Source organism: Poecilia formosa, unplaced genomic scaffold, assembly GCF_000485575.1.
Source record: "Poecilia formosa unplaced genomic scaffold, Poecilia_formosa-5.1.2 Scaffold400, whole genome shotgun sequence".
Lineage (NCBI taxonomy): Eukaryota > Metazoa > Chordata > Actinopteri > Cyprinodontiformes > Poeciliidae > Poecilia > Poecilia formosa.
Genome location: NW_006800339.1, coordinates 226,824 through 249,152, shown reverse-complemented (window position 1 = coordinate 249,152; position 22,329 = coordinate 226,824). Strand labels below are relative to the sequence as shown.

Sequence of the window (22,329 nt, the reverse complement as noted above, 5' to 3'; positions counted from 1 at the left end):
CTAAGTTCTAATGAACATTTAACGCTGGAACAGACGGATCCGTCATGCAGCTCAGCTGAATGAAGGCGGTGACTTCAGGAGCCTGACGAGTGTTTAAAACAGAACCGCATGAAGGGCGTTTTCATCCCACACCGGACTCTGTCTGCACCGTTCCTCTTTCCTGTGCTGGTACGGCAGCCATCTTTGTTTCTGTTTCAACGGCTCAACCTAAGGATGACCAGCGGTGCCCTCTGCTGGATGGCGGCCAAACTACAACACTAACAGGAAGGCTAAGGAAATGTTACGAATCGATTCAAACTAATTTTAACCCAAGGCTGCGTTCACACTGCAGTAATGCCACCTGTCTGATCTTTTTATGACAGTCCCAACAACAGATCGGGTTTTTATCGAATGCGACTCAGGCCTCTTGGATATCCGATCGTTTAAATGGGACCTGAATCCTAACGGTCAGGTCCTGAACGGCATCGACACTCGACCAACGTCACTACAGGGAGAAAAACAACCATGGCAGACGGTAATGAGGATTAAATTGTTAATTTGCTGGCTCTGCTCGCTAAGATCGTAAGCTCTACTCCACCGTTAGCATCCATGTTTACTTCTGCAAACACGGAGCACACGCTCTATGTGTGACGTTATTGCCCCCTCTACTGCGCATGCGGGGCATCTTCTGGCCGTTTGCAGTTCACGCTGCAGATCACATACTGGTCATATATATTTGGAAATGTGAACAGTGACGGCAAAAATAAATAAATAAAAAAATTGGATTTGACAAAAAAATCTGAATTGGATCACTTCAGGCTGCAGTGTGAACGCAGCCCAGTAGACAACCAACTACAGATTGCATTGCTACTTTCTGGAGGTTAAGTCGCACACGTTGGGGTCAAAACGTGGCAGCATGACAACTGAGCTGTACCGTGAAAATTTCAGGTGAGCTAATGATCTCCTCCCGGTGCAGAACTCGATCTGTTCAGAAGGATAGGTCTGCAGCTCCATTTTAAAGCTCTTATGGGCCATCTGCAGGGCGAGCGTCACCTCCGGCAGCACGCCCGAATCGTTGGAGGTCCGGTGGAACTCCACGTAAGCTCTGATGACACACAAACAGGACACTGATAATCGTAACAACAAAACTTCACATGAAGGAAAAACCCCAGTGATGTTTGTACCTGGAGCAGTCGAAGGAGACAGTTTTCACCTGTCCACACAGCCGGAACAAAGACTGCAGCTGCTTGTAATAGAGGAAGCTGTATGGAGGGAGGTTCCTCACCTACAGGACAACCACCAATCAAAACTCAAACAATAAAGTCACAGTAAGTTATTCTCAAAATTATTAAAGCGATAGTTTTGTGTAACATAATCAAGTAACTATGTTACTTTCAGTTGTTATAATAAAAATGCATATATCAAATATGAATTAAAAGAAATGTCACTACATAACTTAATGTCTTGAAATTGGGCCTCTGTCTCTTTAAGAAACTCCTGCTCTTTCTGAAGCTCCGCCTTCAGGAAGTCATCACAACATGGCTCCTCTGTTAACCCTTTAGCAACGTTCTTACCAGCGTTTTACTGAAACGTAGCTCAGCAGTTCCACCAGGAGTTTGCTAATTGCTGCTGGCTAGTCTGAAGGAGCTGAGTGGGGGAGCACTGCTCTATTGCAGCTCTGAGGAGGAGCTGCGGCTCGAAGGAGGGGCTAAGCCCACCCAGGCGTTTTTCAGAGCTGAATGGTTGCCATGGAGATTAAATGATTTCTCAAACATGCATGAAAGAATCAAAGCAACACTTCAGGTATGTTTTTGACGAAGGAATAACATTTTCACATGATTTAAAGCTCAATAAAAGTCAATTTTACATAATTCTGCCCCTTTAAGAAACAAAATACACCAGTTGAATCACGTTTTACTCAGTAACTGCAGACATTTTTCTTAGAATCAACCAGCAAAATCAAATCCGATTCCCAGGTGTCGTAACTCCGACATAAACATCGATACCATGACTGTCGTTCGAGGGTTGAAGCCGTTCAGCTCTTTGCAGGCCTGCCGTTCATCGATCTCCTGCTGGAAGAAGTAGTTTGGGTAGAAGGCGCCGGCGATGACGATCTAAAGCACAACATTAAAGATAGAGGTATAGAAATACGTCAACAGCTCATCTGTTGTGCACAGAATCACAGAAATCCTCCAGCGAAGGCTGACCTGCAGGATGAACTTCTGCCTGTTTATGCTCGTGTTGTCTGGGGACGGAGAGTCTTCCAGGACGTGCATGTTGAACTGGGACACGCGTTTCTTCAGGTCCTCGTACAACTCTGCAACCTGGAGAACGGAGTAAATACGCTGCCTGTCCAAAAGACATGCACTGAAAGCAAATCGGCATGAGCTTCCCATTTCATAAAACTTATCCTCTGGAAAATATGTGCTTCAGCAGGGTCCAATTATTGGCATCTTTCATGCAAAAAATGTCAGAATAACACGAAAACTACTTAAATTTGTTTGAGAACTATCCAAGGCATTATTAGAAACTGGAAAAAGAGAATCAATGTGATCGGTCATCGCTTAAATGTAACCAAAGTAGAAGTCACGTTCAGTAGTGAAAGTCAGCAAGTTTCTACTTTACAAGTGATAAAAACTCAAGAGATTGAGGCTGAACAGCTGGGTAGTTTTTAGAAAACCAATAAACGATGCAAAATGGGGGAAAAAGGCTTCAAATTACAAGGAAGAATCAAAATTTGAGAAGGTCATGTGATTTAATGAGCCCAGATTTACCTTCTTCCAGAACGATGGGCGCATCAGGGTAGCAAATGATGCATCCAACAAGCAAGATGGAAAATTCACAATCTACCTTGTGACTCAGCTGGAGTCCCACAAGGCTCAATGCTTGGACTAATCTTATTTAACCTGTATGTTAATGATTAACTGCAACAGTACAGTTACATGCAGATGATACCAGTGTCTCACGAGCTGCGTTGCATTAATCACAGAATTGTGTAAATTGGGATTATGCAGAGTTTCTCCCAGTGTAGTATAAGCCTGGCGGGCCACCAGGCTTTACTTGAGCCCCCACCAGTCAAAGCATTGCTTATTTATTTTAGGTCTTTTTTAAAATGTTTGCATTTTCTAAGACTTTATAGTTGGTGTTCAGGTATTAATCTTCCAATATTTAAATAACATAATTATCAAGTGATATTTTAAATTTTTCTGTAAACTTTAAACATTTTTTAACTCAAAAACACAACAGGCTGCTGGATGAATGAACGAACTAGCACCCATCCACCGGGCTTGGCAAGTTTTCTAGTAGAATCTTTGATTATATGGAAAAAGAAAAAATAAAATAAAAAAACACCAATTTTGAAAAAACACTTTTTCACTAAGATTGTTTTTTAGCTGCATCAATAAGGATGTAGTTTGAAAAACTGCAGTGGAAACACTTTTGTTTCCACATCTGGATGTTACTAACGACAAAAACAGTGAAGAAGAGGACAGGAAGTAGTAGGAGGGTGATGATTTGTTTGTTTTCCAGATAATGTCCAGTTATCTGGTACATACACTCTGTGTGATGCTCTCACAGAGTCACACAGTTCATAACAAGTTGAGCCATTTGAACGTTTTGAATCAATATTTCTGTAAAATCACAGGCCACAATTTTCCTAAAACGCCGCATACGTTTCTGTTCACAAGTTTAAGAGGTTCAACTTTCGCCAGAAAGAAAATTTTTGTGCAAATGTTTGATTATTGATTGAATTGAAAACATTTGAAACTGATTTTCCCAATTATGTGAATTTCAACTGCATTTTTCTTGAAATGCAAATAAAACCTAAATGACCAAACTTTGCATAATGTCTGCACCTCTCTGATCCTCTTGATCTGAATGAAGTTCTCTTTGCCCCAGCTCAGCTCATCCTGCAAAGAAGAACATCCGTGTTCATCCGAGAAATCAACGCTCTGGTGTTACTGGTGTAGATAAAGAAACAGGAGCTGAACTGGAATCAGCATCTCTCCTCACAAATTTCAAAGCTTCTTGAATTTTCCGGTTATCGTACATCAGGTGTTAAGTTTATTTACCTTTGGGTGTCTCAGTTGTCCTTTCTTTTTGGCGGCGTACCACGCCTTAACAAAATAAGAAGGGTTTTAAAACAGTCCCACAAACAGAAACATCAGATTTCACATGAAACACGCGACTTAAAATCACCCTGAAGGCATTGACGACGGCCATCGAGTCACTCGGCGTGCCACGGGAAAAAGCCAGCTTGCTCCTGAAATCACAGGAGTAAAACATTTTGTGCCATGAAATCATTCATCAGCCAGTCACAGTTTGAAGTATTTCTTACTATTTATTCCTCCCACCTACAAAGAATGGAGAGGTCTTCAATTTTTATGGCAGGTACACATCAAATGTGATGTCAGAGTCAGAATCCACAAAAAATGTTTTAGAAATTAATTAGCATTTTCCAAATTTAGGCTTTTAATTGAATGTTGGGTTGTGCTTTATTACAAAACTGTGCAGTTTAAACATCAAGCATATTATGCAAATCAAGCATTTCCAAACTTTGTGTACAAACCTCCTGAGCTAACCTCCAAATCTTTTTTTTTTTATGATAAACTGTTTGAATAAGTTATTTAGCGTTTATGATGTGACTCACCTGTGGCCTGCAAGCTGCTGCATGGCCGGAATGGCAAAGAAGCTCTTCAGAGAATGAGATGCAGCTGAAAATAAAGAAACATTTATTTAACATACACTAAAACTCACCAATACAGATTACAAACACAAATAATGAGTAAACTGCAGAACACTTAAAGCCAGGCTGCATTTCTTTCATGTTGCACCAAGTTGATCAGAAAAATACGAGGCAAACTAACTCCTAAATGCTGACGTAATTCTAGTGCTTGGAAAATATCTGAGGACAAAGAAAAAGCTTCTAAAACTTAAAGTCGCATGATCATGGTTGTTTTATAGAAGTTACAGAGCTTCTACGGCATCATGAACCTTTAGAGGAGGAGAATAAAGGTATAAAAGAAAGAAAGAAGCATAACGGAAAGCAATTCCCTGGAGGCACAAACGCTCAGAATTGTCTTTAAGCTGAAAATTAACAGCTCTAGTAACGTATTTCTTTTAATTGAGCCATTTCTCTCCCGGTTTTTGCATGACCACATGCAGCCGTCTTGTTTTTAGCAACATGTTTCTTCTGATTTGAAAGTAATATTAACAAGTTATTGGACAACGACTCCAACAATTTCAGATTAGTAACGAACTTAAAACCTCCACAAACTACCAAAAACCATTTCATAGCTTTCAAAACTTATTTTAACTCAACTTCACAAGTTAAATACAGAAGTATTAATTCAGTACTAACACTTCTATAGTATAGAGTTAGAAACAACTTTTTGATTGCATTAAATTAACATGGTTTTATAAATTAAAAGTGACTAAGATGCTCTTATTCTTTAAACCTTTTATAAAGTTGCAGAAGAAACTGAGTTTGAAAAGTTAATACAGAGATGGAAGAAGAAATAAGTGGAAAATGTCAAACTCAAGTGAAATTTAAAAAAATCTGAATGTATTTGGGGCTGTAATTATTGTTTATCGTCGTTAACTAATCAGTTTTATCGGATTAAAAAATTACAAATCTGCTGACTTTTCATTCCATTACTTGACACTTTTTCCACAATATTAGAAACACATTAAAATATGCAAATAAACAAAGAGTCCTTTTTAAATAAAAAAACAAACATTTTATTGCCTAAAGCACAACAACGTAGCATTCTGTACTGAATTTGAACCAGCTGAATATAAAAGTTTTGGGTAAAACATTTTGACAGTCAAAAGTGTTTTTAGCGTAAATGTATATTTATTTTTGTAGTTTTCTCTTAACTAGTATTTATAATTTGTTGGGTTTTTTTCAGTAAGTCTGCTAAGTTACTTGATGATTATTTCAATAATCGATTAATCACGATTAATCATTTCAGCTTTAGATGCATTTAAGAATTTTGAGGCCAATTATTGAAACATCTGTACTTTTTAAAAGCTGGCAAAAAAAGTGTAGAAATCAAAAGCTAAGATGAAACATGGAGGGAAATGTGGAGTTAACATTTCTCCTGAGCAACAGGCCGTTGAACAGCTGATATCAGGACCGTCAAACTGACCTATGATGAGACACTCGTCCAAGCAGCCGAAGACGTGGCCCAGAACGATCATCTTCCCCAGGTTAAGGTCCACAGGCAGGTGAGCCAGAACGCGGCCCAGGAAGGTCAGCTCGCCATCCTCGCTTTGATTTTTGCCGTCACTTTTCGCGGACAGCGCGCCCATCTGAAGAATCAAACATCCACACAGCGAAAAAGAATCTTGATTCTTTCTTCAGAAAACATTACAGCACCTCCTGACATACCAGATTATGAATTATTCTTATTATGAATAAGATTAACGACAATTAAATGTAAGACTTCCATAAACTTTTATGATGGGAGACTAATTAAGTCTCCCATCATAAAAGTCATGCACCATGACTACAACAATGGAGTTTTAACCCGATTAAATCAATAAAAAAAAAACAATCATCAAACAAGTGATTAATCAATACACATAGATAAACTGGTTAAATTAATTGACAATTTAAATTTACGATTAATGGATTTTTTTAGTGACTGATAAAAAATTTTTTTAATCGATTAATCAGATTTTTGGAATTTGAATTTTGGAAAATCTAGATTTTGTTTCTTGGGTTTCAATAGTTGGTGACATCATCACGCTCACGGCGGCCATCTTGTTTGACAAGCATCTTTTCCAGCTTCTGTTTATTTAGATTTTGAATTCAGATCAACTGTACAGCAAAATATAATAGACAGCCTAAGATTTTTCGATTAATCAATCATGACTGATTAATCAGGTAGCGTCATGTTTAGCGCCTGCTTTACTTGCCTCTATGAGCTCGAGAACGGTCCTAACAATGTCGGACAGGTTGGGAGGCGAGAGCGCAGTGGACAGGAGGGAGCGAGGGTCCCCCATGTCCAGCAGCTTGACCTTTAGCAGGATGGTCGACAGAGGAGCAAGCTAAGGGGAGGGACGACATGGCGGTTAAAGTCGGATTCAGAAAGCATTTATGGCGAAACAAAAAAAGGCTCTGCCCTCACCTGCATCTCTGGAATCATATATTCAGGGATTTCATTTGTCCAGAAAGCTCTGGTCACGAGACGGTAGCAGAAGCCTTTTGACACTCGGCCTGCCCTCCCTGCCAGTTTTAAACAAATATTTTGCAATCACAACATACAAAAAAAAATATTCCCATAAAATCACTAATTACACCAAAGAAAGGCATCACATTTGTGATTTTCTGTTTGGGGCTCAAATTCAAAAATAATGTGCTTGTCCAACTGAACTAAGTCTCTTTCCACTGACTGGTCAACTGAAAACACAAAAACGGAAGACGTCAGATATCTCTGATGGTGTGATTTAAACATGACTTTTGGCATTAAAACTTCCTTACAGATGACTATGGCCTATACAAAACATTTCTTCATTACATTTTTTGCAGAAAATCAGCCTTAGATAATCAGATTTTATTCTGCTCTGTTCAGAATGAGATGTTTTAGGGCCTCTTGTGACTTTAAATCCAAATAAGCAGCTGCTGGTCGAGCCCACAAACTCAACAATTACACTGGCATGTGAAAATGGCTGCTAACCTTTATGCAATTATACAACTGTGCAACTTTGAAAAGCAGAAGTAGAGCCTCCTGTACAATGAACAAAAATGCAGCAAGTGGTTTCTTTTCCAACAGCAATTGTACTGTGCATACAGCAGTAAAACATGCAAGGAGATCCACTGGTGTTGCTAGGTAACGGGCTCAGGTCAGCTGGGGTTGCTAGCTAACAGTGCAGTGTTCAATATGATGTAACAAATTGGGAAGTTTTGGAAACAGCTAATTTTTCAGACACCAAAAATCATTAACTTATTGCCAGAAGCTACTGGGGCTTTTTTTTATAACCAGCAGAGACCAAAATAGAAATGTAAGAATGTGCAAAATGTGAATTTTGCATAAAAGGTCCCCTTTAACACCTCAATCCCAAACTAAAAGAAAAGTTTCAGTTTGTGAATCCATGACTATACTGAGTTTTTTGTTTTCTTCTCATAAAATTTTTTCTCTTACTGATCCTAAATTGCGCATTGCTCCTTTTGAGCGGCCCTGGCCCTCAGCTGAAGTTGCTTCACCTTTGCGCTGGTTGCAGTTGGTTTTGGACGCCCAGGTCAGACGCAGAGACTGGTAATTAGTATCTTTGTCACACACCAAATGACGGGCCAGGCAGAAGTCAATAACTGTACAAGGGGGGAAAAAAAGCCAAAAATCTGTTATATTTAGTCCAATATAAGCTAAAGAAAGCAACGATTAGTGATAAATAATAAATAAGAAGCACCGTATTTAACGTCTGGCACAGTCACCGAACTCTCAGCGATGTTGGTAGAGAGGATGACCTGAGAAGGTAAAGAGATTATTAAATACAGGGACTACAATGAACTTCCTCTTTCCTATCAGTGATGACAGAGCTGAGAATGAGAAATCAATTCTCTGCTTTGAATAAAAATGGACAAAATAATTTCTCCATTTTGCATGCATTTACTGCAGAATGCATGTAAAAAGCCCAATAGCCCATACAGAAGTTTCACAGATGGCATATGGAGTGAAGTCAGCAGCTCTTACCTTCCTGTACCAAGGGACCGGGGACAGGAACACACCATTCTGCTCCTCCAGAGTCACGGATGAATGGAGAGGATAAACCTGCAATCTGAGCCACAGAAGCGCATTTAAAAAACAGCGAGGCGTCCATTTCCTTTCTCTAGACTGATCTGCTCATCTTTTTGTTTTTACCTATGCAAAACAAGGTAAAAACGATAAAAATAAGTAATATTCGCTCACCTTTGGTTGGCGAGCTTGGCCAAACTCTCTTGCATGCAGCGAATCTCATGTATGCCAGGAAGGAAAACCAAAACGCTTCCTCTTTCTGACAAAGGCGTCCCTCCCTCCTCAACTTTGCTACTCGGCACATTTATGCAAATTATACTTTCCGATTAACAATTAAAAGTTGACTAAAGCCTTAATATAATGAAGCCTCACCTGAAATCTTTGCCCTCCATCTCATTAAAGCTCTGGATTAAACTGATGGCAAGGTCGTACATCTTAGGCGAGATCAACAGGTCATCTGGATGCGGCGGCTCGATCTGGTTTGAGCCCACAAACTTTACATATTAACAGCTTGGACAAAAACCACGAGAACAGAAGTGTTGAAAACGTGTATTCAGATCTATTCACCCGGTAGGGATACAGTTTCTGAAGGTCGTCGAGGTAAAACTCTTCGATGGTGAAGGGAGCGCCCTCCACTTCATACACATAAGCAGGGCTCATCTTGCCCCAAATGGGCGTGGCGAAGTACTCGGCGAACTCTCTGCAGTTAATGGTGGCCGACATGAGGATTATCTGCCCAAAATACATCGTGTTACAGACACAAGCTGAAGCAAATGTTTCTTGGATACACTAATCATTGATGTATACCACTGGATTGGACATTGTGTGGCACACACTGCTATGCATAAACTCAAATTTAAGACTTTTTGAGGTTGTTATGAATGAAATTTAAGACTGATATAGCCACAGAAATGTATGAACTTTGTCCAGCCAACTGGCAATAAATTTGCACCCAACCATGACAGATGCAAAAAAGTGAACGAGCTAGCAAGGGTTAATTAGCACCCAGCTCGATCATCAGTAGAGCAAGTGTTTAAATTAGCTAATCAACCACCGTTTTGTTTATGCGACCACTTATTGATAAATATATTCTAAAAACTTTTTTTTTGGTGTTGATTCCTTATACACTTGAATGTAATCTCTTCTCAAGACTGACAACAGCTACTGGAGCTGTTGTCAGTCAGTTGCCATGGCAACGGGTCTCCATGTTGAGTAAAGCTGACACGGAGAGCATGGGGGAAAAAAAATGAAAGTGACTTTGAGTTGTTCTCCACTTGTGTTTCTGCATTATTTTCTCTTTGTTGTGACGCACTGCAGCCGCTGAACCTTCTGATAAACGATGAAAACTGGACTAATTTCCTCATTTGTTCAATGAATGTGGCGATATTCATAATCATCAAATTGGATGAAACGTTTCATAAATGGTTTGTTAAATTTTTACCAAACTACGGCAGCAATTATGTAAAAATGTACATAAAATATAAATATTACATCACTTGTATCGTCCGTCCTCTCTTCCATTTTTGATAGAACAGAAACCAAAGTCTCATATAAATATCTAAGGAAAATGCATGTTACGTTTTAAATCATAATTTTTCACAGCTTTAATTCAAACCACATTTTATAAAAATCGGATAAGAAATAAGGGCGGTACAGATTCCTGTTCATCCTGCAACAGAACAGTGTGGTTTTATTTGTATGACTCAATGCATAGTAGTAGCTGCTAATAGGTGACATCGTATCCAGTAATATATATTGATGGCACTAGTTACCTTGACATGACGAGAGTTGGAATGAAGGAGTTTTCTCAACACCAACAACAGAAAGTCCATCTCTTCACTGCGCTCATGAACCTTGAAGTCAGAAAAGACTTCAGCACATATTCTGTACATTATTATACATCACATTTTTTAAATATTATGAGAATGGTGGCAGTTTTCTGTCAGCACACTAGAACTGAGCACTCCAGAGTTTTGTGTTGTCTTTTTATCCCACAAAAAAAAATCTCTGGAAACTCGCCCTCAGGTTACACTCAACATTTACACAGGCAGCAGGTGTCCAGTGAAAACAAAGGGCAGTACAATAAAACACGATTAAACAGGTAAAACATGAATAATATTTCTCAAAACAAAACAAAAAACAATAAGAAAAAAAAAACACGAGGTATAATTTCTGGAGGACAGGATGATGCAGGAGAAAATGCATAAAAGCAAATCTTCTGTCCACATACCTCATCTACAAAGATGTGAGAGTACTCTGTGAGAGATTTGGCCAACACGAGCTTCTGCAGCAGAACCCCTGTTGTCATGTAAATTAGACGTGTGTGCTCTGTGGCCATTTTCTCCAGTGCAACCTAAAAAAAACCCCAAAAATAAAGACAAACACAGTCATATCTGTTAACAGAATAACAGGTCAGTCAGCTGTTTTTGATTAATGATAAACGATAATATTATTGTTTTGAGACCATTTTCAAGAAATATAATGGTGCACTCTCTAAAGATCGAAACACTTTAGTTTCTAAGAAATATTCAACACTGGAAGTGGAAGACATTTTAAATGTGCAAAATAAATAAACAAAATAGCAAATAAAATGGAAACTGAGTTCTCTGTAAACAAAATTGTCCTTCAAAAATGTATTAGTTGAGACAGATGCTCCAGACTGAAGCCTTTGGTCATCCAGTGTTTGGTAGAAAGAGTCAAGAAAAAAAAAATACAAATGGAAATTATCAAGCTTTCATGCAGTTAAATTTATTGCTGTAACAACGTACAACTCGTCTCGTGTGTGAAAACCATTGTGGTTGTAAATTCCCATGATAGTTATATTTGCATTTAATTGTTTGAAAAGATAAAAGATTCACCTTCAGACATCTGGAAATTCAGCTCAAGAATGAATCAGACTTCTGAAGGTCTGAATTCCTTTGCCTGATGTATGCAAACAACCGACTTGAAGAACAAATACTCTGGCATTAACTAATATAAGTACCACTTGTAAACCTAAAACAGGAGGTTTTGTCTGATTTAATGTCAAAGAGTGAAAACAAAATGTTTTCACTCTTTTTTTAAATTTTTACGTGTATGTAAAAATGTAAATACATACATTTTTACGTGTATGTAAAAATCTGGACAAACAACAAATATTACTGGAGTGTGGAAGTCATAAAATAAAAAACATTTCATTTGAGCGGTGACTGTCTTTCTCCCACTGACAGTGACATCATCCGTACCTCCAGAGGTCTGAACCAAGCGGAGAACAGTTATTTTAAGACGCACCGTTTCAGAGCTGTGCACACCACAGCCAGACATTCTAGCAACAAATCACTCAAAACAGTGTAAACACGTGAAAACTACAACTTATTGGTGATAAAACAGATGCAGTGAAGGCTTTTTTAAAAAAGACTACAGATCTAATATTATGGTCATCATAATATTTGCAATCAGTTACACGTTCTATCTTTATGCAGGGTTTCTGCAGGTTTCACCAACTCAAATTTAAGACTCTTATGAATGACATTTAAGACATGTAGCACAGCAGAAATGGATGACAAAATTTATTATAAATAAGTCGCATGGATTGGCAACAGAAGTGAGACAATGATGAAGAACATTGTTCAGCTGACAAAAAATTTGCTGCTACCCATAATGAGCCTAAAATAGCTAGCTAGCAAGGGTATACTAGCAGCTAGTTACCAGTAGCTTAATATCTTTAACAAACTGAAAGGTGGCCCATTATGCTTTCTTGAACAGGTTAGAATAGGTCTATTAGCAATAAAAAACATTTTTTTCGTCACTTTTTTTTTGCACAAACTCATTCTTAGATCATGAGATTTTAGTCCACTCATTTTAAAATGACCTGCTTTAAGGAGTCTTGTCACTTTAAATCCAAATAATGCTGTTGACCACGCCCCCAACTTAACATTTACACTTGCATGTGAAAATGGCTGCTTAAAGATGTGTAATTATGTAACCGTACATCTTTGAACAGCAGAAGTGGAGCTTGCTGCACAACCAATAAAAATGCAACCAGTGATTTCTGGATGGTAAGTCAACAGAAAAACCCTTCTCTTTTCCAGCAGCCATTGTACAGCACGTACAGTTAACCAAACATGCTGGAGCTCCACTTGGGTTGCTAGGTAACGATGCGTTGAATGTGAATTATTCTGTAGGTTCCTGACTCCAGACACCAAAAATAATCAACTTATTGCCAAAAAACAGTTCGGTGATTCTTTTTTTTTTTACTTTGGTCAGTTTGGTTGTGTTTTTTAAACACTTGGGCTTGGGGTTTTTAGAAGCAGTAGAGACATAAATGGAAGTATAAAAATAAGCAAAATGTGAATTTTGAGTAAAAGGTCCCCTTTAACATCCATTTTTGCTTTAAGATTTCTAAATAAAACCAGAATTTAAAACACTGGTCGTAAATTAATGTGCACAAACATCAGTATGTCAAACACAAACTCACTTACTACTTCACAGGTGTACCAACCTGATATCCCACCAGACTGCCCAGGATGCACTTCCTCTGAGCAGCAACCCAGCGAGCGATACTGGTGGCTCCAATCTTGCGCGGCTGTGTGACCACAATGTTGCAGGAGGCGGTTTTCTCATTGTAGTGGTCCAAGATGAACTGTGGCAGCTGGGTGGTCTTGCCACTGCCGGTGGCTCCTCGAACGATCACAACCGAGTTGCTTTCTATGAAGGAAATTAGCTAGAAGCAGATGAGGACAGTTAAAGTGAACCTGTTGGAATAAACCATCATGTCACTGCAAATAAAGAAACAGACATTATAGTGCATTGGTGACTATACTGGGCCGACATTAAAAACCAATGTGTATTTTGATTTTCTTGACATTTGTGAGTGTTTCATAAGAGTGGGGACTGCCCATGTGGTATTTGTTATACAACATTACACAAATTACTTTTTATAACAAGAAAATAAACATTTTATGGCCTAAAATGCGACAACATAGAATTCCTTTAGAGTAAGTTTGATCACTTGTAGAAAATAATGCATCTGCAGCTAAAAAAACATTTCTGCTTGACAGAAGAGTGTAGGGCTGATTTGTTTATTCTTTTCTTAGACCAACAGTGCTTAATATGATTATTTTATTTATTTTTTTTTTTTTACAGAATTTGAACCAGGTGAACCTAAAACTATTACACTTACGGAGTTTTGGATAGAACATTTACAGATAGTTTTTTTTTTAATCTTAAATGAAAAATATGAATATATATGTATATTTGTACAATTTTGACTTAATTGCTGCTCTGAATATGTTTTACTTTCATCATTTGACCTATTTTGTGTCAAAATATGCTAGTTAGCGATTAATCAATTACTAAACTAGTTGACAGTAATTAAAATTATCGATTTATCACAATTAATCTGATAAATTATTTCAGCCGTATAAAAAAAATATAATATTGGTAAATATCGGTTATCAACCATAACAGAAATATTATCTAACATCGGCTAAAATCCTCATATCGATGAGTCCTTAATGGATGTTCTAAGCTGATTTAAGACAATATGAAATTATATTTTACCCACATTAGAAGGTGAAAAGAGTCAACGCTTGAATAACTCCATTGATATTCACGACACTAATAACACTCAATGTGGGCTCCTGCTGTACAGGCACATATAAAAGTAACTGCACTTCTTAGAAGCAAACATTAAGACTTAGTGGGCTTCTGTCCTGAGGACATAATGTCAATTTAAGTAAAACTCTGCAATGACCCAAAAATAAACTCCAGGAGGAAAATGCATTAGTGCCTTACCTGCTCCTTGTCTTTGGTTATGGGTAAGCTTGGGCATTCAAAACTGGAGCAGGGAGAAACAGGAGGAGGACCTAAACATTCAAAACAGTGAAGGGAGAGGTAAATTCACAACAATCTAGTACTGTATGTGGGTGGAATCTACTACTAAATCATGTAATCCATTACTCACTCCTCGAAGGTTCTGGGTTTTGGATCCGTCCAACATCAGCTTTCTGGCTGGAATCATCAGGTTTAACCGGACTGAGAAAAGCAACATAAGCAGTCACATTCCTGTTCTAAACTTCTGCCTTTATGTCCCAGCAATGTAGTGGAGTTCCGTTTGGTTGCTAGGTAACGGGCCGGGCTTGGCTGGGGTTGCTAGGTAACGGCTCAGTGCCGTTCCACTGTGACTTAATCTGGAGGTTTTTGAAAAGTTTCCATTTTCAGACACCAAAATACTATAAATTATTGCCCAAAAACGGCTAAGTGTTTTTTTTAAAGCATGTCACAATTACTTTTGTTTGTAATTTTAAGACTTTGTTCTGGTAAAATTGCATCACTAGTCTGCTAATATTATGACTATATTCTCGTAATTAAATAATTTTTTAAAAGTATCGTAGTCTGGCCTTAAAGCAACTCTCAGGAGGGTTAAAAAAAATAAAGGCCACTTTTTGAAAATATTTTGTCATTTGTATTTTTTTTTTCAAGTAAGCACAAAAAATAGATTAAAATTTAAATTCAAAAATAACTTATAGATCCCAAAGGGAAATTAAAAGTTGTAACTCATCAATTCAGATTCTTCAAAGTGTTATTGTTGGTAGGAACATTTTCCCAAGACAGTCTCATGAAGAAGATTGTAATACATGTCCATAATCTTGATTTTATTGCTATTATTAGAATTAATGAATATAGTACAAAAAAAATCTAATTTATTTTTTAAGCCTTATTGCCCACAGGCCTGTCACGATAATTTTTCCTGGACGATAAATTACCCCAGAAGTTATTGCGATAAACGATAATATTGTTATTTTGAGACCATTTAAAAGTGATATAATGGTAACGACATAACATTCTCAAAGATCAATAAACTTCCATTTCTAATGAACATTTCACAATGGGATATTTTAAATATCAAAACTAAATAAAAACAATCAATTATGGAGTTTCTGTAAACAAAATTGTCCTTCAATTAAAGAGCTAAGTGGGACCACAGGCCCAGACTGGAGACTTTTAATAACCAGTTTTTGGTAAAAGATGATAAATAATGCAAATGCAAATTATTGAGCTCGTTTTAATTTATCATGCGATTAATTGCAACATACCTAATTTACCACACTAGCTACTTTACTCAAACTCTCTCCTCCTTTTGAATTTCGCTCTGGCACACTCAGCCAGGCCGTTTGCTCTGTGGCCTGAGGAGAAGCGCGCCTTGCAGTGTGAGCAAGCCGAGCATTTCAATGCAAAAACAGACAGCAATACGAGGGCTTGAACAAAATACACCCACGGCTTGTGAGCACACATGCACTCTCATCCTCTTTCTCTCCACTGCACACATATCGTGGAAGCTACAAAGCAGCTGACCTTACAACAAAGCTGCACACTGCACAGAGGAGAGTGAGGTGAAAGGATAGGAGAGGTGACAGCTCTTAGTCAGTTAGCAGCGGGCGACTAACTCTCCCCGACAAAGTCTGTGTGACGGGAGCAGTGGGAGGACAAGACAATCACCGCAGAACAAAAGAAAAAGGAGAAAACAGTCCAGGACTGCAGCCAAAACTCAACATTTACCACCAAAAGAAGCAGGAGGAAGAGGCAACTTTGCTACAGTAGATTTATAGAAGCGCAACGCTGGAGGGAGCACCATGTGAGCAGCTCTTCTGTGCCAAGTCTCTCAAAAGCTTACAGCAGAGTCAGCAGTGCAGTTTTGTTTCACCAGTGAGTACAGATTTATTTTCTTTGAGATTTCAGTCTTATGTGCATGTGCAAACCCCTTCTGATGCCTAAAGGCTCTGTTGTGTATTATTCAAAACACCACTATGCAGTTTTGATGAGGCTGACCTTGGACCCCGCAGGCGGCAACAGAACGAGTCACACAGAGAAATCTGGGCCAAATCAGAGCGCCGTTTGACTTGAAGTGAAAACCGTCATCGACCCGATCAGACCAGAGGTCACATTGCTCATCTGGGTCAATATTACAAAAAAATTATCAGCAGTACAGCTCAGTACTGGAGCTGAACTGAAATATAGCCACAGTACGGCTGGAATGGGTAACCGTATTGTCAACTAATTTAGTAATTGTTGACAGACACAAAAAAGGCCAACTGCTGGAATAACATATTTAGGGCAGTAATTAGAACAAAACTGTACACAAAATATAAATATTTTGAATTTAAGATGAATAAAAACCCTTCTTTGTCTGCAAATAAGTTCCTACTCAAGCGGTATAGTTTTAATTTCGCCTGGTTGAAATTCAGTTAAAAATAATCCTTACTAATGGGGGTGCTGTGGTGGCACAGGGGCAGGGCGCGGCCCATGTATTGAGGCCTTGGTCCTCATGCCGGTGGTCACGGGTTTGATTCCCGGCCTGGTTTGATCCCCTCTCTCGTGGCCCTCTTCCCTGTCAGGCTACTTCCAAATAAATGCCACTAGAGCCAACAAAACCTTTAAAAATAATAATAATCCTTACTAAGCACCTTTTTCTGCCTTATCAATCGGTTAATCCAAAAATTTATCAGCTGATTAGCCCCACATTGTATTAATGTTAAGTCAGGCAGAATGGGCTTTTCACAAGTTAATGCGAGAAGAACTTTTTTAGCAGCAGATGAATCCTTTGCTACAAATGATCAAGTGTACACTAAATTAATTACATTTTAGGCAATAAAATATTTTTTATTTAAAACAGGAATTGAATTATTTGTGTAATGTTGTATAAAATAAGTTTAAGTGGTTAAAATGAACAATCTGCAAAATGTGCAAGAATTTTTAAATCGATTAATCGTCAAACATAATCGAAAGAATAATCGATTACTAAAATAATTTAGCTGCAGCCCTGCATTTTTAAAAATTCAAATAAATTCAAAAATACTTGATCCCAAAGAAAAATAAAATAATGAAAATAAGAGCTTAATTTCAATAAAATAAAATAAAAGCATTTAGAATTATTTTTTTTATGGAAAAGCACTTTATATGCAACAAAATTTAATTTGTTGCATATAAATGAAATTTTATATGCAACAAAATTCCACTGTTAATTATTACTTTATAATGAAGACAGATTAATACTCATTTCCTCAGTTTTCAGGGCCTGTTAGCATAAAGAGCCATGCCTCTGTTCGGCTGGATGAAATGGTCCAATCAAACGAGAGCACAGACTCGACCTCCAAGCCGAGTGGAGCCTGTGCTCGGCCATATGTTGCTCACAGAGCTGCTGTGGCACGTGGAGGAGCGAGAACGTCTGGCAAGACAACTGGAGCGGGAGAACCGGCTGGCTCACAGCGCCCTGGGTCTCCACTGGTTCCAGAAATACCCCAACCTACGAACCCTCGTCTCGTCGTCAGAGCTGCACCAGCTGGAGTTCCTCTGCTCACAGGTTCCACCCGTCGACACAGCCACCGTCGTCTCAAGGTTGTTTTCTTGTTTTAATGCCAACAATGTCCAGCTTCAACTATATCAACACAACTTAGAGCCAAGGTCACCCCACAAATCACATATTTACCCACTTGAATTTCAGAAAGGTCTCTGTTTTTCAAGATGGCCACCATTTTTAAACAAAGTATTGCCATAAAATTACCCATTTTCATGTCATGGACGAACTTTATGTCACATCGTATGTTTTTCATTTTATTCATCCCGTTCATACGACTTTACAGTAATAACACGTAGCAAAACTGGACACAAAAATGTGAGACGTTGCTGTTTGCAAGTCTCACGCTGGTCTGGTCGTCAACTGGAAGGAAATAAAAATGTGAGACACCAAAAGGCAGTTGTCTTAATGGCTAGCATTAGCTTTTGCTAATTTTGTTTTTGCCTTATTTAGCAGTTTAGCATAAATCTCTGCTATTTTTTTGTTTGTTTAGTGATTTAGCTAAACAAACTAATCTTCTGTAAATTTTTCTGTGTGTAGTGGGTAAGCATAAATTTCTGCTAATTGCTTTGCTGTATTTATCAGTTTAGGATAAACATCCATACTTTTTTTTGTACTTAGTGGTTTAGCGTAAACTTATGCTAATGTTTTTTTGAATATTTAGCGCTTTAGTACAAGCTTCTGCTAATTGTTTTGTGTGTTTAACAGTGCAGTATGAGCTTAGCTATTTTTTTCATGTGTATTTAGGAGTTTAGCACAAGCTGCCGCTAATTGTTTTGTGTGTTTAGCGTAAACTTTTTGTTTGTGTTGCAATTTAGCATTTGGTTCTACACATTTTTTGTTTGCTTAATGGTTTATGTTAGCATAGCCAAGTTTCTTGTTTTTATAAATTAGTGGTTTGTGTACCTAACTTTTTGGTTAGCTGTACCCATCATAACAACAATGGTGGTCATTTTGAAAAAATATCCACCAGAAAAAGGAAACAAGAACATGAAAATATGTATGATTTTTCTGGTTCCAAATATGTAGGCTCTGATTTGACACCAAACTCAATCAAATGCCAATAGTGCACAAATTATTTTTTCCATGGCATATCTAATCAGTAAATATTATTTCTATGACAATTTAGGATTTTACTCAAAAAGTGTGTGATAAATATTTGTTAATTTAATAGAAAAATAAATTTTTCTTGACCAACTTGAATTTTTCAGTAACATTTTTCATGAATGTAAGCACTTAGAACATATGTGCCAAGTTATGTTCTTGTATCCACATGTAAAAGATTTCACTGAAATACTCAATTATCTGCTGCACTGAAAGGTTAATAAGTGTTTAATGTGTGATCATGAAAGGTCTGAAAGGCTTCGTATGGCGTGACTAGAAGGGTTTCCCCTCAGTTTTTAGCTAGAAAGGGAAAAAAAAGGATGAAGAGCATATGACTGAGCAGCGCTGTGACCCACTTATCACACAAAACAACTCACAGCCGGGTCATTAATGTGCGCTTATATAACCAAAACATAAAAAAGTGAGAAATAGCACGACTGAGATGTTTCTGTGGCCTTTTCTGAATATGTCCCATCTTAAAAATGCCAGGATGATGGCTGGGAGATATAACTTAAAAATAAAATCTACCAGATCCAATGTTGCAGTAATGCTATAATTATTTTCTTGCTTTCCTTACTAAAAAAGGAAATTGCAAATGACAAAAAATATTTTCAAAAAGTGGTTTTGACTTCCATCATCCCTTCTGTGAGTTGTACAGCAAAGTTTAGGACCAGGCCACAAAATTTTTGTTTAAATACAAGAATATTGCCATAATAAAGATGGTTTTACTAGAAGAACGTCATAAAATTACAAAAAATTGTTTTGAAAAGCTTGAACAGAATTATCTCGATCTGACACGAGTCAGTCAGTCTGTGTGGTTCTTTCTTCAAAATAGACGATCATTTGCTCAACTGTTTCAAAGTCCTGTTACTTATAATAATTAGATGCCGATATGTTAAAAGATGAAGTGTTTCTATATTTGTAAAAATTACACCAAAGTATAACTTCATAAGATTCTCTATATTCCAAATTTTTTTGTTATTTTATGTGGAGTTCTCTTAGGACTACTACTTCATTCTCCTAATACAATATTACCAGAATAAATCAGTTTATTTTCATATTATTTTGATTTTATTCTGATTAGACTTTATATTTGTAATATTATGACTTTATTCTCACAATATAAAACAAATATTAAATCGTAGCCCGGTCCTATACTGCACTGTAGAATAGAAGCTGCAAAAAACTTCTCAAACAAGATGGTGGCCCTGTGTGTGCAGACATCACTTCAGAATATGGAAACCCAAAGAGTGCATTGGTACAAAATAAATCCAGATTTTCCAAAAATTAAATTTTCAATATCAAAACTGATTCAAAAAAAAAAAAAGAGATAAAAACCATAAAAACTAGAGGTATGAACTACATCCTGATTGAAATAAATGGTCAAATAAAATGTCATTGTTACTAAATTTTAACAGGTTTCGTGAAGTGATCATCACCAACGACGTACGACACTGGGAGCTGGCAACCATCTTCAAGCACATCCTGATCGACTTCCTCAGCCAAAGACAATCAATTGAAGAAGAAGGCTTATCAATGGAGGTCTGGAGCAGCCAGTACAAGAAGCAGGGCTCGGTCACTCCCATAATGCCCCAGGGTGGAAGTCATGAAAGGGAAGAGATCCCAACGGTCTCTGGGTATGTGGATCGGGCCATGCGCCACTCAAGTTCGTTCACACCCAGCAGGGCCTGGGATCTTCCGTACTACTACCCCGTGCCTCTGAGACCCAAAGGAGAGAGTACAACACTGTGAGAAGATACACCCTAGTGTGGAGAAATGGGAAAATGCCCTGCAATAAGCCAAGGATCAATTCTGTGAAAGATATTTCTCCCCCAACAACTGGTTTACGTACTAATGAAAACCCCTCGTTTGAGTTTGTATTGTACCAGAGGGCTGTAGCAATCCTGTAGTAACGAAGAATAGGTTTGTAAATATGAAGAAGATGCTTTCATTATTAACATTTGAGATTTTTTTTTCTCTATGTAGAGTTTTCATGATGTAAGAAATACAAAAAAAAAGTCACACAATTTTCCTCAACATTTTTTAAAATCTACGCAATAAAGTAGGACTGGACAATAAACCAATAACGTATATCAAGATAGACAAGTGATCAATATCAATAGATAATGCATCTGATCAAATATTCAATACGTAGAATATTCACTGAATGCCGATCAAGAACTGCACAGCATTCTGGGAGATCTAGGCAGAGGACAGCCTTTGGTTTGTTAGCCTCTCACAGCTAGCTAAGCAAGGTTGGTGTAGTCAACTAACTCACTCCCTCTTTTTTTACCTAGCAACTCTCATTCTTTGGTTACCTAGCAACAACCTATTGAGTAACTTGCAAAGCAGCAGTTTCAGGTTTCACCACCGTGCCTCAAAACTGCTTACAAGTGTGGAGTGAAAACTGTGCATGGAAGAGGAAAGGTCTGATAGTATTTCACATATCACAAAAAAACCCATCAATAATTATCAACAATTATTGATGTGAAAGTCTAATATCATGATAGGTTTTTCCAGCCATACAGTCCAGCCCTGCAATAAACCATTAAAAAAAACATCTAGTTTAGGCTGCCATGTCAGTGCAGCTGCTTTGTTATACCATTTTAAATTCAAATACTCTTGTGATAAATTAAAATGAGCTGGATAATTTCCATTCTGATTGATATTTTTTGAATAGTAATTTTGTTTAGAGACATCAGAATCCATTTTATTAATGGATTGATAAAATGAATAAAATTACTTTAATTTTATTTATTGTTTTGTGTTGTAAAGTTTTTTTTGGCTTTTTAAAATGTCTTCCAGTTGCAGTGTGGAGAGTTCTTTACAAAATTAATGTTTATAAGGGCAAACTTGCACCTTTATTATGTTACTATTATATTAGCTGAAAATGGTCTCAAAACAATATTATCATTAATCGCAACAATTTCTTGGACAGTTTATCATCCAGCAAATTTTGTTATGTCAAGTCTATTTATAAACAAAATTATTAAAAACTTGCAAAAAGCTAGATTTTCTTTGACACTATTGAAGTCTAAGACTATATGTTTATTTATGTTGATTCAAGACAGAAACAGCAAGGATAAAAATGCTATTTTCTTTTATTTTTTTATGACAAAACTCTGCTTTGGACCTTTGGTTTATTTCAAATTAAATTTAGAACTTCCTTGTGAA

The 22,329-nt window shown here is 37.5% G+C and overlaps 2 protein-coding genes across 2 annotated transcripts in view; one reads left to right on the top strand and one right to left on the bottom strand.

Moving 5' to 3' along the window:
- tdrd9 (tudor domain containing 9) overlaps positions 1–17,002 on the bottom strand; it is a 24,530-nt gene extending 7,528 nt beyond the window's left edge. Inside the window, exons 1-24 of the mRNA XM_016663025.1 lie at positions 16,960–17,002; positions 16,053–16,071; positions 14,662–14,762; positions 14,493–14,563; positions 13,198–13,419; positions 10,948–11,070; positions 10,490–10,570; positions 9,285–9,449; positions 9,090–9,193; positions 8,892–9,008; positions 8,676–8,760; positions 8,392–8,449; positions 8,189–8,293; positions 7,113–7,210; positions 6,901–7,032; positions 6,129–6,291; positions 4,628–4,691; positions 4,177–4,240; positions 4,050–4,094; positions 3,834–3,887; positions 2,187–2,303; positions 1,986–2,093; positions 1,164–1,264; positions 914–1,084 (exon numbers count right to left, since the gene is read on the bottom strand). Of these exons, the coding sequence (XP_016518511.1) occupies positions 914–1,084; positions 1,164–1,264; positions 1,986–2,093; positions 2,187–2,303; positions 3,834–3,887; positions 4,050–4,094; positions 4,177–4,240; positions 4,628–4,691; positions 6,129–6,291; positions 6,901–7,032; positions 7,113–7,210; positions 8,189–8,293; positions 8,392–8,449; positions 8,676–8,760; positions 8,892–9,008; positions 9,090–9,193; positions 9,285–9,449; positions 10,490–10,570; positions 10,948–11,070; positions 13,198–13,419; positions 14,493–14,563; positions 14,662–14,762; positions 16,053–16,071; positions 16,960–17,002 (2,411 nt within the window). The remainder of the gene's footprint in view (positions 1–913; positions 1,085–1,163; positions 1,265–1,985; positions 2,094–2,186; positions 2,304–3,833; positions 3,888–4,049; positions 4,095–4,176; positions 4,241–4,627; positions 4,692–6,128; positions 6,292–6,900; positions 7,033–7,112; positions 7,211–8,188; positions 8,294–8,391; positions 8,450–8,675; positions 8,761–8,891; positions 9,009–9,089; positions 9,194–9,284; positions 9,450–10,489; positions 10,571–10,947; positions 11,071–13,197; positions 13,420–14,492; positions 14,564–14,661; positions 14,763–16,052; positions 16,072–16,959) is intronic.
- LOC103154777 (protein RD3-like) lies at positions 15,979–21,551 on the top strand. The gene is made up of 3 exons (XM_007576186.2): positions 15,979–16,403; positions 17,763–18,092; positions 20,574–21,551. The coding sequence occupies exons 2-3, from the start codon at positions 17,791–17,793 to the stop codon at positions 20,905–20,907; spliced, it is 636 nt and encodes a 211-aa protein (XP_007576248.1). The 5' UTR covers positions 15,979–16,403; positions 17,763–17,790; the 3' UTR covers positions 20,908–21,551.
- Positions 21,552–22,329: the final 778 nt, after the last annotated feature.

Excerpts from the sequence above, each read along its gene's own strand:
- LOC103154777 (XM_007576186.2), top strand. The coding sequence starts at position 17,791 with ATGCCTCTGTTCGGCTGGATGAAATGGTCCAATCAAACGAGAGCACAG. Across the intron at positions 18,093-20,573 it reads ACAGCCACCGTCGTCTCAAG|GTTTCGTGAAGTGATCATCA; the intron begins GTTGTTTTCTTG and ends AAATTTTAACAG.